We start from the raw sequence: 17397 nt of genomic DNA on the forward strand, positions 1-17397 counted from the left end.
ATTAACCCAGTCATCTGGCTACTGATACTTTCCCCAAAACTTCAACAGTCCAAGAGGATGCTGCTTTTCCCACCTTGGATGTTAGGAAGGCATTGGCCTTCTATCTGAATGGAACAAGGTAATTTAGAAGCTCACTCGCTCTTTTTTATTTATAGGAGATAGAATTGTGGGTAGAAGAACTCAATTTAAGAGACTGCTTATTTAGTCTGGTGGCTCTGTGAGTTTGAGTTCAGAATTCCTTTACTAATTTTTTTCAAATATTCGTGGTTTTATCCCCTCTTTTCAGTCCTACTGTCGATGATATGAGAATTTAGGCTGGGGGTGAACTGTTTAAATGGTTAGAGATTAGAGTAGCAAAATAGTCTTGGATAGTGATATTAGTTTAACAGATTAACCTATGCTTATTGGTTAAAGTCTACTCTGGCTTCTTAGCAGGCAGCTTGAGATCAGGGCCAGCAGGAAATGGCAGCCCTGCTCCAGGGCAGGCTATGCTGCGGACTCTGCAGTATAAACCTTAAATAAAACTTCATAATCCAGAATCTGCAGCATGTGTAACCATACAACCACCAAGATTTTCAGCGGTTACACAGTTGTCTTTTAACTAACTTTTTGCATCCCTAGTCTTGGAAATGCTTATTGAAAACTTTACACAATATAGAATAAAAGTTATTTATTGCAACCTCCTAAGACAGGAAACCCACTCCACTCTGCCCGGGGCTCTTCAGAAATACCTTTAAGATCCAAGGGTAAAAATGACCATCATGGGATGGTATTGCAGATTTCAGAGGGATGACAACTCTACATATAAATGCAAAGCGTGTGAGTGAGTGTTACATATCCCATCTCATGTACTGCTGTATGTTTACCGACAACTGTTTGATATGGAGTGCCTTAAAATGAAAGTTCACAGGTTAAAAAAAAAAATCCTTTTCATAGAAGGCTCTGTAATCTGGCAAACAAAAAGTATAACAATGTCCAGCTAGACAAATTCAAGCTGAAAATAAAGTGCACATTTTTAACAGTGGGGATATCCATTTGAACAACTTAATAGGGATCTTTTTGTTTGCTATCACTTGAAAGTTTTAAATAAGGATTGGATTTGTTTCTAAAAATATACTCCACCTTAACCAAAAGGTATAGGTATGAAGCTGGAATTACTAGGTGAATTTTTGTGGCTTGAGTTATGCAGGTCAGACTAAATTGTGGGATTGCCATTTATGCCTTTCTTAAAGGGCAGCTCCTGGAGCTTGCTATCTCCCCCGCGCCTCTCCTCCCTCTTCCTCCCCCCACACACCTTCTCTGCAGAACAGACTGGCGAGGAGGGGAATTCAGGGCTTCAGCTCTTTGAGCCATGCCTACTGAGGTCTTGAGCCTTGGCAGGCATTTCCAATGGAGCAGAAGCCTTAAGCTCACCACCCTGCTGCAGACAGAAGCCCCAAACAGCAGCAGATGTACCCAGCTCTCGAGTATATTAATTTTATGGTATGTGACTCAGAGGTTCAATAAGTTTGTTACTTCAGCTGTATGATTTTAACTCTTCCTTCTGGCCTTAAAAACCTATGATTTTATGAAAAATGTTCTCCAGACTAATCCTTCTACTGATACTCTCTGAGATGTATTGTCTTCTGTATCTAACCTGGGAACAGCTCCAGTACTTTCAGGGTGCTCCAAGGAGTATTGGTTTTGTGCACTTGACAGATTGTTAGATGTCTACCCCCAACTGTCAGAAGATGTTGCATAGTTTTTAGCTCTCTCCTGTATTCATATTCACCTGTTTGACTGCTTTATATATTTCCCATGTAGTACAGAGTTTCTCATATGTTTTCCTAGTGTCTCATTTGTTCCTTATTTCTCAATTTCTAAATTCTTGTGTTGGGTTTCCTTCCCCCATCAAGGTGTTGGAACCAATCAAAGGCAAAAAGCAAAGCTGAGGCATGAACTGGTCATAGAATCATAGAACACTAGGACTGGAAAGGACCTCGAGAGGTCATCGAGTCCAGTCCCCTGCCCTCATGGCAGGACCAAATGCTGTCTAGACCATCCCTGCTAGACATTTATCTAACCTACTCTTAAATATCTCCACAGATGGAAATGCTACAACCTCCCTGGGCAATTATTCCAGTTTAACTACCCTGACAGTTAGGAACTTTTTCCTAATGTCCAACCTAAACCTCCCTTGCTGCAGTTTAAGCCCATTGCTTCTTGTTCTATCCCCAGAGGCCAATTCCTAATTCCTTCAGCCTTCCCTCATAGATCATGTTCTCTAGACCTTTACTCATTCTCGTTGCTCTTCTCTGGACCCTCTCCAATCTTTCTTGAAATTCGGTGCCCAGAACTGAACACAATACTCCAATTGAGGCCTAACCAGCACAGAGTAGAGCGGAAGAATGACTTTTCGTGTCTTGCTCACAACACACCTGTTAATGCATCCCAGAATCATGTTTGATTTCTTTGCAATGGCATCACACTGCTGACTCATATTCAACTTGTGGTCCATTATAACCCCTAGATCCCTTTCTGCCATACTCCTTCCCAGACAGTCACTTCCCATGCTGTATGTATGAAACTGATTGTTCTTTCCTAAGTGGAGCACTTTGCATTTGTCTGTATTAAACTTCATCCTATTTACCTCAGACCATTTCTCCAATTTGTCCAGGTCATTTTGAATGACACTATCCTCCAGAGTAGTCGCAACCTCTCCCAGCTTGATAGTATCTGCAAACTTAGTAAGTGTACTTTCTATACCAATATCTAAATCGTTGATGAAGATATTGAACAGAGCCAGTCCCAAAACAGACCCCTGTGGAACCCCGCTTGTTATGCCTTTCCAGAAGGATTGTGAACCATTAATAACTACTCTCTGAGTACGGTTATCCAGCCAGTTATGCACCCGCCTTATAGTAGCCCCATCTAAGTTGTATTTGCCTAGTTTATTGATAAGAATATCATGTGAGACCGTATCAAACTCCTTACTAAAGTCTAAATATACCACATACACCACTTCTCCCTTATCCACAAGACTCGTTATCCTATTAAAGAAAGCTATCAGATTGATTTGACATGTTTTGTTCTTTACAAATCCATGCTGGCTGTTCCCTATCACCTTGCCACTTTCCAAGTGTTTACAGATGGTTTCCTTAATTACTTGCTCCATTATCTTCCCTGGCACAGAAGTTAAACTAACGGGTCTGTAGTTTCCTGGGTTGTTCTTATTTTCCTTTTTATAGATGGGCACTATATTTGCCCTTTTCCAATCTCTCCTGTCTCCCATGATTTTCCAAAGATGACAGCTAGAGGCTCAGATACCTCTTCTATCAGCTCCTTGAGTATTCCTGGATGCATTTGATCAGGCCCTGGTGACTTGAAGTCATCTAACTTTTCTAGGTGATTTTTAACCAGTGGGCCTACCCTCTCCTTGGTCTTCCTCTTGCTTCTAATGTATTTATAAAAAGTCTTCTTGTTTCCCTTTATTCCCATAGCTAGTTTGAGCTCATTCTGTGCCTTTGCCTTTCTAATCATACCCCTGCATTCCTGTGCTGTTTGCCTATATTCATCCTTTATAATTTGTCCTACTTTCCATTTTTTATATGACTCCTTTTTTATTTTTAGATCATGCAAGATTTCGTGGTTAAGCCAAGGCGGTCTTTTTCCGTATTTTCTATCTTTCTGACACATCGGAAAGCTTGCTTTTGGGCCCTTGACGATGTCCCTTTGAAAAATTGCCAACTCTCCTCAATTGTTTTTCCCCTCAGTCTTGATTCCCATGGGACCTTACCTATCAGCTCTCTGAGCTTACCAAAATCTACCTTCCTGAAATCCATTGTCTCTATTTTGCTGTTCTCCCTTTTATCCTTCCTTAGAATTGTGAACTCTATGATTTCATGATCACTTTCACCCAAGCTGCCTTCCACATTCAAATTCTCAACCAGTTCCTCCCTATTTGTTAGGATCAGATCTAAAACTGATACGAGAGTTTCTGTTCGTCAGTCTTCTGAAGGAGTGTTTTGCCTTCATTAAACAAAGGTGTACAACTGTAGCCTTATTACTTTCTGGAGTAATATGTTTTAGGTGTGGACATCTGGTATGTAAGGCCGGGGGAAGGCTCTGCCTTCCCAAACTGCCAGGCATCGCCTCCCCCTCCCCCCCACTCTCACACTCCAGTAGGTTTTCTTGGGCAATGTTGAGGCTCCCAGCATATGCCCTCCCCATGCTCTGTGGCTGGAGATGCAGGGCAGGGCTGGGCCAGGCCATGCGGTGCACCCTCCTGGGCTGGGGCAGTTGGGGCCATGCCACTCACCCTCTGCTCTTCTCCATCCCTGGGACTGGAGAGTCTGCACTGTGTGGAGGTGGGGTTGGGGGCTTGGCTCCTTCAGCAGTGCCATCACCAACTGCCCATGGTTTTAGGGGTGTCAACGTGTAGACTACATGATTAACTGATAAACTTAGGCTTATCAGTTAATTCTGTTGACTACACACAACTGTATCAGAGACAGCAAGGGGTTGGGGAGGCAGGAGCCTGTGAGGAGCTGGCTTTTAAGGCTCCCCAAAATGACCAGAGCCATCTTCCCTGCCCCCCCCCCTTCCCCCCGCTGCTGCAGAGGCAGCAGTGTGGACGGGATGTCGGGGAGGCTGCTGCGGAACAGCCTTTGTTTGTTGTGAGCCTCAGCAACCTTTGCCTGTGGGGAACTCTGACACTCTTCAGACAGGGGCTACCATGAAGCAGCCTCTGTCCGCAGGGAGCTCAGGTGACAGGCGAGCAGGGTGCAGGTGGAGCCAGTCTGCGTAGGGAACTGGTTTTCACACCAGTGGGGCTGGAGTGCATTGGCTGCGGTCCCACCCACGGAGACCATCAAATAATCCCATAATAGCTAATATTTGATGAAGTTACACAACTATTCAATTTCACGCTAACATCCCTACTATGTTTGTATTGATTGGCTGAATATTAGCGACCTTGGTTATCAGTTTAAGTGGTGACTACAATATCGGGATTAGCAGGGTGAAAATCACACACAGGATTATCTTTAAGTTTGAAACCTCTAGGAGCACATGAGAGACTTTGACCTCAGCTGATGTTCAAGTCCTTTTATTAACAAATCCACTAAGCAGACAGCAGTGCCACAAATGATGAAATACAACCATAGATACAGAATGTGCAGTTTGTTCAGCTCTGATTGGCATCTCTCATCTCTTCTGTTTGAGACAGATTTTGTCATGATTTTGTCCTTCTCATTATCACTGCCAGTGATTGTCATTCTATCACCTTCCCATGCATACCCCCTCAAAGCACACCTTTTATCCTGAGTTATGATAGCACCTACTAAGACTCATACATGTAAGCCTGTACCCCTTATTTCCTTATACATATTCTTATTCTCATTAATATCTGTATTAATAAATTACTGTAGCAACTTGAGATGGTTAAGGAATCCCCAAAAATGTTGCTCTTAGGTATCTTGTGCTATTAATGTGCGAATTGCAGCATATTTTCCAGTCTTTTGCCATGTGGTTTCTAGAACATCATCACTTAACACTTTTTTCTGTAATCTTATGCTTTCCTGTAAAGTTTCAATTAGTCATGGGAGCTCTTTTCTGGTCTAAGGAGAGGTTAAACAAAGGTCATTTTTAGTTTTGAGAAAGGAAGAGTGAGGAGGGACCTCAAGTCTTCAAATATGTTAAATGCTGCAATAAAGTGGAACTGAAGACAGATACAAAGTAATGAATTTAATTGGTGACTAGGGAGATTTTAAGTTAGATATTAGGAACATCTTGTTAACTGTAAGGATAGTTAAATACTTGAAAAGGCTTACAAGGGGAGTGTGAAATCTGTTACTGCAAGTTTGTAAGAAAATGTTAAACAGCATAATGGATGGTATGGCAATATGTTATCCTGCCTCCATATTGGGGGCTGGACTAAATGACCTCTTGAGGTCCATTCCCGCCCTGCAGTTTCTGTAATTGCATATATTGTAACATACTATGCTATTATACTATCTCTGTTTTGTCCAAAGTCAGCCCATTCTAAGGGAAAAATTGGCACAAATGAAAGGTGTATCATTTGCCTATTTTAGTCACCTGTCTAAAGGAAGTACATAATTAAAGGCTTCTTTTGTCAGGTGGGTAAATGCATTTCAGAATCCTGGTAGTGCCAGGACATGGGATGTGCATAGAATACGATTGTTTCTCATCAACTAGAAAGAGAGGGCTGTGATAGCAGAGACTGTTGTATTCCCAAATGACCACAGGATGGCAGCAAGTGCCCCAGCCCTGGGGAACAGCTGCTGACTGGCCAGCATGGTCCCTGCTGCCCCAGGGAGCAGCTGCACCCCCACCCCGTCCATGCACCTTCTGGCTCCTGTTAAATCATGCTGCAACTTTTGGATTGCAAACACATCCTGAGGAAGTTTGTCTGTGTATACCTAAAACATCAAGAAAAGGTGTTCCTGTTGTGAAAAGTTAATCAAACCTGCACTTTGATCTTTATGGAGAAAGATGGTAGGCTAAATCTAGTTCAGTGTACAGCTGACTGGAATTGAGGGGTTTTGGAGCAGTTTTTATATTTCCAAATTTGCTTTTGTTTGAATTCTCCACCTAAGGATTGAGAGCCTGTCAATCCCAAGCAATTCCGGAGGCTGGTAGGCTTCCTTACCACGGAACTTCAAGAGCATATCAGCTGGCTCCAGCCTGTGTTCTGGGGATTGACAGAGCCTTTCAACCCTGATGGTATATCTAACTATATTTGAGTGACTCTCACAGCCTAGACAGACAGATTTGTTTTGGTAGGATTTGAGTGACTGTGCTCAAAATAGTGATGTGGACATAAAAATTCAGGCTGAACCTTGGGTTCTCAAGCCTGTGTCTTGTGTGGACTTAGAGCCCAAGCTCCAGACAACGCGGAATGTCCATACTGCTTTTGATAGTATGCTTGCTAAAAACTGTGAAGCATGAGTCTGCATACCCAGCCTCGGAAACTGACTTGCAGTTGCTGTGTAAACATACTTTTAGACACCTGTCTGAAGAGGTAGGAGGCTCTTTGCCAAGGAGTAAGGAACTGAGCAACACCCCCCACTCCGCCCCCAGACGCAAGACTACAGCTGTGGAGCTGTTGACCCTGGAACAGTACACTTTAGCACATGAACATGTTGTGAAAACTTAATTGTGGCAGAATAATTCTAGCCAGCTCTATTTCTAAGCAAAAATTCCCTCACATGAATTCAGGTGTAAAAAGTTATCCTTAACTTCAGCTAGAGGATGCTAGATAACTGATCTGTTTTCTATATGTAGTTTCTCCATCCCGATCTTACTGTTGAATCTTGAATCATTTGATAAGAATATGTACAGACTGAAAGTCAGGTTAGAAACTTTTGCTTTAGCTCTTCATTATTTTAAGTATATAAAGCCTGATGCCAAAGGAATAATGTGTATGTAAGGCAGGTGTTGATGCCATTGCCTATATAACAGATTTAGTCAAACATTTCTTAGTTTATTGAGAATCAATTCTTAGTAAAAGGATTTGTCTTCAACGGTAATTATGGCTTTGTGTTACCATAGTGACTTCTCCAAGCATAATTGAAGGTAAAGTTTTGTTCTTCAAATAATGTCCCTGTGAGTGCTCCACTTGTAGGTATATGTGGAGCCTTTAATCAGAGATCATAGAACCATAGAGCTGGAAGAGACCTCAGAAGGTCATCGAGTCTAGCCCCCTGCTCTAGGCAGGACCAATCTCAATTAGATCAATCTGGCTACGGCTTTGTCAAGCCGAGACTTAAACACCTCTAGGGATGGAGACTCCACTACTTCCCTAGGTAACCCATTTTAGTGCTTCGCTACCCTCCTAGTGAAGTAGTTTTTCCTAATATCCAACCTGGACCTCTCCCACCTCAGCTTGAGACCATTGCTCCTTGTTCTGCCATCCGTCACTACTGAGAACAGCGTTTCTCCATCCTCTTTGGAACCTCCCTTCAGGAAGTTGAAGGCTACTATCAAATCCCCCCTCACTCTTCACTTCTGCAGACTAAACAGACCCAACTCCCTCAGCCTCTCCTCATAGGTCATATGCTCCAACCCCCTAATCATTTTGGTTGCCCTCCGCTGGACCTTCTCCAGTGCGTCCACATCCTTTTTGTAGTGGGGGGCCAGAACTGGACACAATACTCCAGCTGTGGCCTCACCAGCGCCAAATAAAGGGGAATAACAACATCTCTGGATCTGCTGGCAATGCTCCTCTTAATGCAATCTAATATGCTATTAGCCTTCTTGGCTACAAGGGCACACTGTTGACTCATATCCAGCTTCTCATCCACTATAACCCCCAGGTCCTTTTCTGCAGAACTACTACTTAGCTGGTTGGTCCCCAGCCTGTAACCATGTTTGGGACTCTTCCGTCCTAAGTGCAGGACTCTGCACTTGTCGTTGTTGAACCTCATCAGATTTCTTGTGGTCCAATCCTCCAATTTGTCTAAGTCACTCTGGACCCTATCTCTGCCCTCAAGCGTATCTACCCCTCCCCCAAGCTTAGTGTCATCCGCGAACTTGCTGAGGGTACAATCCATCCCCTCATCCAGGTCATTAATAAAGATATGGAACAAAACCGGTCCTAGAACTGAACCTGGGGGCACTCCGCTAGAAACCGACCACCATCCCGACATTGAGCTGTTGATCACTACCCGCTGGGCCCGGCTTTTTTCATAGCAGGGTACATTGAGCCTCTTCTCCTCCCTCCTGGTCTGCCTCCAGGCTATGTAATACTGTGCTGGTGAAAGCCCTTCACGTCTTTCTCAACTGCTTTTGGCTTCCCAGGGAGAGAGCAATTGTCCTTTACCTTCATCCTTAGCATTATTAGTAGCTGTTTAGTTTTTTTGTTCTCCCTAATAGTTTGTGTTTACTTTTTTTGCCTCATTGGGATTAAAAAAAAAAGTGAAAGAAAGAGAAATAAAAATTTAGTTTGTTTCCTGTCTTGTCTGGGAGAACATCATCCCCTGTTCCCCCATGTTTAGAAAACTAGGTTTTTCATTTTTCTGATTAAAAAAAGAAGAGAAGAGGAGGAGTAAAACAGATGGATCTTCTGCATTGCTAGAAGGGAACATTTTTAGCCCAAGCAGTTCCTATAAGAGCCAGACACACTCACTGTGTCTGATCATTTACAAATTGGTTAGTATCTACCTAGGCTTGAATAAGGATATCAAGTGGTTAACACATCACAAAGGCAATTTTTCCTGCCTTTGACATTTGTCAGTTATGGCAGTGTACCACAAATATGCCTCTGCGGTATCATGTGAGCTCATGGTAACACATGAGCTCTGGTATCTGTGGACACTGCTTTGTGGTACTGAGTTAGCCTATGGTACTCCATGAACTATGGTACCCAGGAGACCTGATGAGTGGGGAATACCCGCAATCCCCATTACATTGTACCAGGGCCCTGGTACTGAGCATATCCAGGCACACACAATTGCTCTTGGTACTTGGTTGTGTACTGCCAGTACCTTAGTCACAAGTCTGACAAGTCTAGCTAGAAGGAAGTCGTAACCTTTTGTCAGAATACAAAGATCTTCCCCATTTCCATTGAGCCAACCCATAATCATGGTATGGAACACCTGGGGTAACCCAATCATCCATGGCCACTCCATTGCCTTATTCCAATCCTTGGACAATATACATACCTGTGTCTCAGCCAACCCATGTGCCTCAGTGAGAATCTACCACATGGTCTCCTACAGCGTGGCTGTCCAGACCCTTTGAGCCAGATGCAGAGGAAGCTTTTTCAGAACAGGAAGAAGGGTTTAAAGGGGAAGCTACCTCTCCAGCAAACTTTGCCTTTTCTCTACCAAATGAGGCCTCCTCTAACCTCTCCTCTCCTCCCTCCCATCATTAGGTTATGATCTGGAAGCTTTCAGGATCTTGCCAAAGGGTGGCAGATGAACTTAAGGTTCCCTACAGGAGGTGACAGATACACATCATAGGTTAGGAGATATGCAGGTTATCTGCATACCACCTCCACATCCAGAATTGCCCTCCCAATCAGTGAGGTGATTATAGATCCTACCATAAGTCAGTCACAGCAACAGAGCGAAAACCCTGCATCCATCACAGTGACTGACTTCCATTGTGGTGGATGTGGTTAATGTGTTAGGGCCAAATATGATTTTAGTAATTATGGGAAACTCAGAGCGTTTCTGGAATATTTACTTGAGACACACAAGTAGCAATTTCAGGCCATCCTTAAAGAGGATCGGTTAATAACAAGATTGGTGCTAGAGACAGCTCTGTATGTAGCTGATATCACTGCCTGCCCAGTCTTCATGACAGTGGTACTGAGGTGGGCTTCTTGACTACACCTTTCTGGACTGCCCAAAGAATTGTAGAAGACTTTCAGTTTGAAGGGCCCAAATTATTTCACAGAGAAAACAGATTCTTCTCCCCAGTCCTGGATTCCTGGCCACAATATGCTCCCTATATTATATGGTAGAAAAGTCATACGCTATCTACCAGATCAGCACTGTTACAAGTTAAAATGTAATTTTGGTCCAGGGATCAAAAGTGGAAGTAGTCTGCATCCCAATCCGCTGTGCCTCAAGTCACCTTTTCTAAGCACTGTTCATGCAGTGGTCGAGAGCTTGCAACATCAGCTGCCATCTTCACACCTGTTCAGAAGTCACCTGGCCCTATTTCATAGCAATTGTCATCTCTGATAGATGGGTCCTGGGGATTATTTCAAAGAGTTATGCCATTCAGTTAATGTCCCTTCCTCACTCCAAACCTACTTCCCCTTTTCCCTTCAGGGACTTTTCTCGTGAGAATCTATTTAATCAGGAAATATCATTTGTTATTCCATTGAAATAGTCCTGGTACAACTCAGGAACAAGGGGGTTTACTCCCATTATTTCCTGATCTTAAAAATAGAGAGTTGTTGGAGTCCCAGTCTACATCTAAGGGCATTAAACAAATACAGAAGACACAGATGTTCAAGACGGTCACACAAGCAGCTATTATTCTAGCTCTAGTATGAGATTTCCTACAGTTTACCTTTGGGCAGGATGTTTATTAGTACAGACCGCTCCACACAGGTTATTCTCCAAAGTTTTCCTCATTGAATTAGAGCACTAACCCCAGTACAGCGACTGGAGTTTCTCAGCATCACCCTCAATGTAGTACACGGGCTCAACAGACACTGCTACCAAAAATCTCTGATTAGAGGTGCAGAGGTGCACATGCACCTACAGTAGAGCACCTCTAGGGGGACACCTTGAAAAACCATTGTTAGTGCACAAGGTGAGTAACATCCTTTTCTTCTGCTACAGTATGCTTATGTGCGGGAGAGACAATTTGATAGTTCTTCTGCTATCTTTTTTTCTTTAGGAGCATTCAGCTTTTCATCACAATTCCATTGATTGTGGTTTCCAGTTATAGAAATTGAATATTTCTTTTAATTTTCTTTCAGGTTGTCTCGATACATTGGCGGCTATGCAGGACTTAAAAATGGGTGTAGCAAATACAGAGGAGGAGACTCAAGCAGTAATGAAAGTTTATTCCAAGGAAGATTATAGTATTGTTAACAGATTTGAAAGTATGTACTCAGTATAATTTTGTTACAGACTTTCATTCCATAAATCTGATTCTATATTGATCTATAATAATTTGTTCCTTGTAGGTCATGGAGGAGGTTGGGGTTATTCAGCCCATTCAGTGGAAGCTATCCGTTTCTATGCCGATACTGACATTTTACTTGGTGGTCTTGGCCTTTTTGGAGGTAGGGGTGAATACACTGCTAAGATAAAGGTAAGATATGATCTCTTTCAATACCTACAGTTTTAAGATAATGGCTTTAGAAATGCAATTTATAAGTAATACAGTTGTTTTATGATTTCACTAATGGGATGGAAAGAGCCCTGGTCTACAGTTATAAAAGATATCCATCAAAAAGAAACAACCTCCACAAAGTATATGAATTAGGTTCCCCACTGAGGCAATATTGATTCAGTTCGTCATGATGATGGTAATATGGTAGAGGTATGACCACTCAACTTTAAAATCCCATGCAGATTTTTCCAGAACAGGGGTATAAGCACTAAAGTCTTGTAAATGCTTTATCACTTGTCTTAAATTTCCTAAGTAGCATTTCTATTAACTTTTGGGGCTCTTCATTGGTGGTGGGTGAATTGATGGTAAACTTTGTTCATTGAATGCGTTTTGTATCCTTCATTATGAAAGGAATATTCATAAATATTTTCAGAGGTGATATTTTGGGATACTCTTCTCTTAAACATTACAGTTTAAGCGCTTAGAAACTTTAAAGTTGAGTAGCAACAGATTGTCATAATTGGGGATGGGTGATGCTTATTTTTTTCTATAAGCTCACTGCAATGTTATTGAAAACACTGCCATCAGACTACCGAAAGTTAAAACCTAAATAATTGGTTTATGCAGGTCACTGTCTAACTAAACAAGCTTTAAAATGTCAAACACAATTCTGTTAAGTACTAGCACATTCCATTTTTATTTAAATTGATACATTAATTGAAATCAGCACAGAACAAAACAAAAAAGCTGTGGCATTTCTGAGGGAGGAAAAACAAACAAAAGCAAAAACTTGTTTAAAAGAACTTACCATTGTACAAAAGCAAAAAAGCACAAACCATTTGTCCTGCTTTGTAGGTCTTTGAGTTACTCAAACTATTACTCCCCATACACATCTCCGTGACTATGAGCAGCCGCAACAGCAGAGTTGAAGACAGAGGCCACATTGTTGATGGCAACCATCTAGATCGACAATCGACCCAGTAGTTCCCAATAAACAAATCTTGAAAATTTGGTTGAGGGCCTCGAAGACCTCTGATCAGTTACAACTCTGGATACTAGCACCACACTTTTTGTGGATCGGCTTTCCCCTTTCTACAACCAATGGATATCAGTAACATCCAACAGATGGACCTTAGAAGTCATCTGCTCAGGCTCTACTGTTCCCTTTCTTCCCAAACCCCCATACCTACTGTCCTTAGGGACACCGCTCATGAACTGCACCTACGTCGAGACGTACAACATCTCCAAATAAGAGGGGCGGAACCTGTTCCCTCTCAACACGAGGGAAAAAGGTTTTATTCGTGATATTTTTAACCCAGAAGAAAAGCTGTGTATGATACCCCATCTTCATTCTATCTTCAGCCTCAGAGGACTTAACAAATACATATATTCTTTGTCAGATTCAGGATGGCAGTGTTACTTTCTATCATCGTTCTCTACTGGCACAATACTGGTTCATAGCTTTTGGCTTCCTCCAAAAAGCATTTTTTCCACATTTCAATCTCTCTTACCCATGGGTTGTATTGATGGCATAAATACAATAAAGCCTATTCATTATCAATACAAAGTACAGCCACAACATAGAGAGCAACAGCACAGAGAGCATTAAACGTTGACTTGCTGTAGCTATCTAAGAGGGGAGGAAAACAGCATTTGTGTCTATATCTAGATGATTGACTAATCAGAAGCAACAGGATATCACTATGGTCTGAACACCATCCTCAGTCTGTTCAAAGAGCTGGGCCTGAAACTACAATAAATTGTCACTCCAACCATCTTGGACAGTGGAATTCATAGGAATCTTAATCACCTCCAAAATGGCAAATATACATCTCCTGTAAGAGAAATTCCAAATAAATCCACCCACCACAGTACAACATCTCCAAATAAGCCAGTCTCAAATTTTTAGGTTATATGTTGCTTTTTTCACTTATTTTCACTACTATTCAAACATCATTTACATCTCTTGCGGGGATATCTAAGGTTTGCGTCAACCCAAACACAAGTGCATGCACATTGTGTAGTCCTGGCTCTTATCTTTTTATCACTAAAACTGGTGGATTCTCGAAAAGGGAAACCCTTGTATGTGTATCCCTCTATAAAGACAACTAGCACAGATGTTACAGGAGCCACTTTATACCAATTAAGTGCGTTAAATGTGGTCTCAGAAGACCCTCTGAGATTCTATAATGTCCTGGAACTTAAGGCAATTAAGTTAGTATCCAAAGCATTCCTCTCAAATATAAAATATTTTCTCATGAAGATTCTTATATACAACGGATGTGCAGTGTATAAAGGCTATCTGTTCATAACTAAGAGGCAAACAGGAAATGAACATGGATGCTTTAATAGATTACTACAATTGTTTGTCCTCCAGGGTCCAGCAAGTTAGCAGTCTTTCTTATCAGTCAATATGTCACCAATAATGAATGGTCTCTGAAGATCTCTGTCTTGACATTGGTGTTTCAGCAATGGAGAATATTATCACAGAATTAATTGCCATCAAAGTGAATGCAAAGTTTTCCCCATGGCTGTGTGGGGGCATGAGTCCAGGATCTATGCAAGATGCTTTTTTCATACCGTGCTGTTAAGGTGTTATATGCATTTCTGTTGATGCCCTTGGCACCCTCAGTTATAGGGAAAATCATGCAGGATGCAGCTACACTGATTCTGATAGCTTCTCATTGGCAGACGCAATACTAGATTTTCTCCAGATGTTGTCTCTCTGCCCCCATATCACTTCAGGAGTGTCCAAACATAACATCAAATTGCAGAGGACAGATTGTACTTCCAGATGAATCTGTCACAGGGATGGTATAGCCCGTCTACCAAACATTAGAGTTTTGTTCAGCAAGCACTCAGATTGCTTCTTCTGCATGTTTCAGAAATATCCCCATAACTGATATGTAAAAAACAGCTGCTTTGGAGTAAATTTCTCACCTCTGTTAAACACTGTGCCCTTGATTTGACAGTAAAATTAAAAGCCAGGAACTGTTCTAATAATCAGTTATTGACAGATAAAACTTCTCAATCTCACCTTTTTTATAAGAAATTTGACTGCCTGTCACTTAGAGTGGGATGCATTGAGGATGTTAAATATCGGTCAATTGAATAGTCAGTTAACCTCATGAACTCTTATCGGTTACTTGACTATTCTATAGTCCCCGGTGGAGGTGGAGCCAGCAGCTAGTGTGCTCCAGTCCCCTGCCGAGGATCCCCCTGCCACTCCGCACTGCTGCCTGTAATACAGAGGCAGCAGCGTAGGGTCGCAACAGCCCCTGTCTGGGGCGGAGCTGAACTCAGGGACCTGACGCAAACTGGAACTGAGCCGGGCTGCTGGCTCGCCTGCTAAAAAAATTTACTGGTAAGCGGGAGTGGGGGAATGTGTGTAGCCTATAGCACTAACCTATAAGCTTTTGCTTAATGGTTAATCAGCTACACTATTACATCCCTAGGATGCAGAGAGATGCATACTCTAAGGACTTCAGGTACTGTAAATACCTGTTCTTTTCTATATTTAGTAATAGTGGTACCCTATTCAGTAGTGTGTCTGGGAAGGAGAGGTAAGAAAGAATGGCAAGCAAATGAGAATGGTAGCATGAAATTTATAAAAATGGAAAATATTTTCATTTATTTTTGCAGTTGTTTGAATTGGGTCCAGATGGGGGAGATCATGAGACTGATGGGGACCTTCTTGCTGAAACTGATGTCTTGGCATATGATTGTGCTGCTAGGTAAATTATTTTCTTTACATTCTCTGAAGAGGCTTACTGCCGTGCTAGTTTTGTTTTGACATGCATTTTAAACATTTTGAAGGTATGCAAAAGTAATCTGTAATTAAAGTCTCTAAGGTGTAGTGCTACATTTATTATCTTTAACAAAAAAGAAAGATAATAGTGAAAAAAGCAACCAAAAAATTTAAAAAAAAAACCTGATTCAAGTATTGTAGGGAGACTGAGATACCAAATGAGAAATTGAAGGAATGTTTGAGAGAGTTGTGGCAAAAGGGAAATCTTTACATATGTACTGGAAGGTCTCAATGTGGAATGTATTGGTGGTATGTTTCTCAGAATTGACTAATATTGTTCGATTAGCAAAGGAAAGACATTGTGTTGTTCTTTGACCCATTTTGGGAGTGGGGAAAAAGGAACGTTATTTAATGAAATACCAATATAGATGAAATTAGGAGATGGGATGAATTACAAATATGTTAAGGAACTAGGAATGATATTTTTCTGTAACAAAATTGACCTTCCAGAAAGTCACATCTGTACCTTTAAATCTGGATTCTGGAGTGACCAGATATCTAGTGATATGTTCAACTTCTTTTACTGCCTTGCTTATTGACAATGTGAATGAAAAACAACTTCTCTTAAAATTAGTTTGTAGATGCTGTGGCCTTTCATGACATTTCTGATTTAGGCAAGATTCTTTACGATAATATGTACTTGGGTTATTGAAGTACTGCAAAGATTTAAAACAACTCACCTCCCATTTAAGAAACAAAACGGTCATTCAGAACTAAAAAAATCAAATCAAGATCATGAGATTGTCTAACGGATAATTAATCTTACATTATATTCTTCAAGTAAGACGGGAGCTACCAATTCCTAAATACTTTCCAAATGTAGTGGCTGTCAGTTATCCTGCCAGTATTTTTCACTTCACAACAGGCAGGAGAGTTAAGTTTTTGTCCATAAATTTAATGTTAAAATGTTCTTTGGATTTTTTTTTTTGGGAGGGGGGGGGGCGGCTGATGAACCCAGTTTTGTGTTTCGATTGATATTGACTCAGTAGGTTTTGCTTTACTTTATGGGGATCTGGGTCTAAATAACTGGCTTGACTACCTTTCTCGCAGGTCAATTTAGTTATCTAGAGCTTGAATATAATTCAAAGTCTGTTGAAGTAGCTAGCTATCTAACCTGTGAGATAATGCCCCACAAGGGATGTTAAAAATTGTTTGTTTTTGTAAACGTGTAACTGCTGAATTTTTTAGCCGTTACATGTTTATACTCCCCTGCTGCTTAGATTCATCATTCATACAAGAGACCAAAGTTGGCTTAACAAGGTTACAGGTCTCTTTCTGTGTTAGTCACTCATACTGTCCTGTTCCAAAAAATTATTTCTGGTTCTCTCTCTTGCTCTCTCATCTTAGAGGTGCTACTGCTGCTAAGCCCAAGGACTCCTCATTTAGGGCTTCCCAGGAAAGTAGATCACACAGACAGATCCCTGTCCAAGTTTGTTCATAAGACATCCCTCCCCAGTCCCATTTAGGAGCGAGTGAGCCTTGGCAGACCAGGGGGACGGGGAGCAAAGCAGAGCAAAGCCACGGAGCCCGAGGGCAGCAGGATAGCCACGGCGCGTCTGGGCTGTCCCACTGCCCCCGTGCTCCGCGGCTTTGCTCCGGGCGCCTGTGGTACAGCAGCTGGGGCACTGCCGGTTGGTCCCATAGCGCCGCTCTGGGCGCCACTGGACCAACCCAGCAGCACCCCAGCTGCTCTGCCCCAGGTGTCCTCAAGTCAGCCGCTGCTGAAACTGACCAGTGGCTGACTACAGAAAGCCCCTGTCCCGGGCTTCCTGGAATCAGCTGCTGATCAG

The 17397-nt window shown here is 42.0% G+C and overlaps 1 protein-coding gene across 19 annotated transcripts in view; it reads left to right on the plus strand.

Annotated features, from left to right (window-relative positions):
- The window catches only part of MYCBP2 (MYC binding protein 2), a 376578-nt gene that overhangs the window by 130611 nt on the left and 228570 nt on the right, over positions 1-17397 (plus strand). For all 19 annotated transcript variants that reach the window (XM_075918843.2, XM_075918845.2, XM_075918849.2 and 16 more), the window contains 3 exons: positions 11441-11566; positions 11651-11778; positions 15442-15533. In XM_075918843.2, coding sequence (XP_075774958.2) covers positions 11441-11566; positions 11651-11778; positions 15442-15533 — 346 coding nt within the window. The remainder of the gene's footprint in view (positions 1-11440; positions 11567-11650; positions 11779-15441; positions 15534-17397) is intronic.

This window comes from Pelodiscus sinensis, chromosome 1 (genome assembly GCF_052426305.1).
Source record: "Pelodiscus sinensis isolate ZL-2025 chromosome 1, ASM5242630v1, whole genome shotgun sequence".
In the NCBI taxonomy this organism is placed as follows: Eukaryota; Metazoa; Chordata; order Testudines; family Trionychidae; genus Pelodiscus; species Pelodiscus sinensis.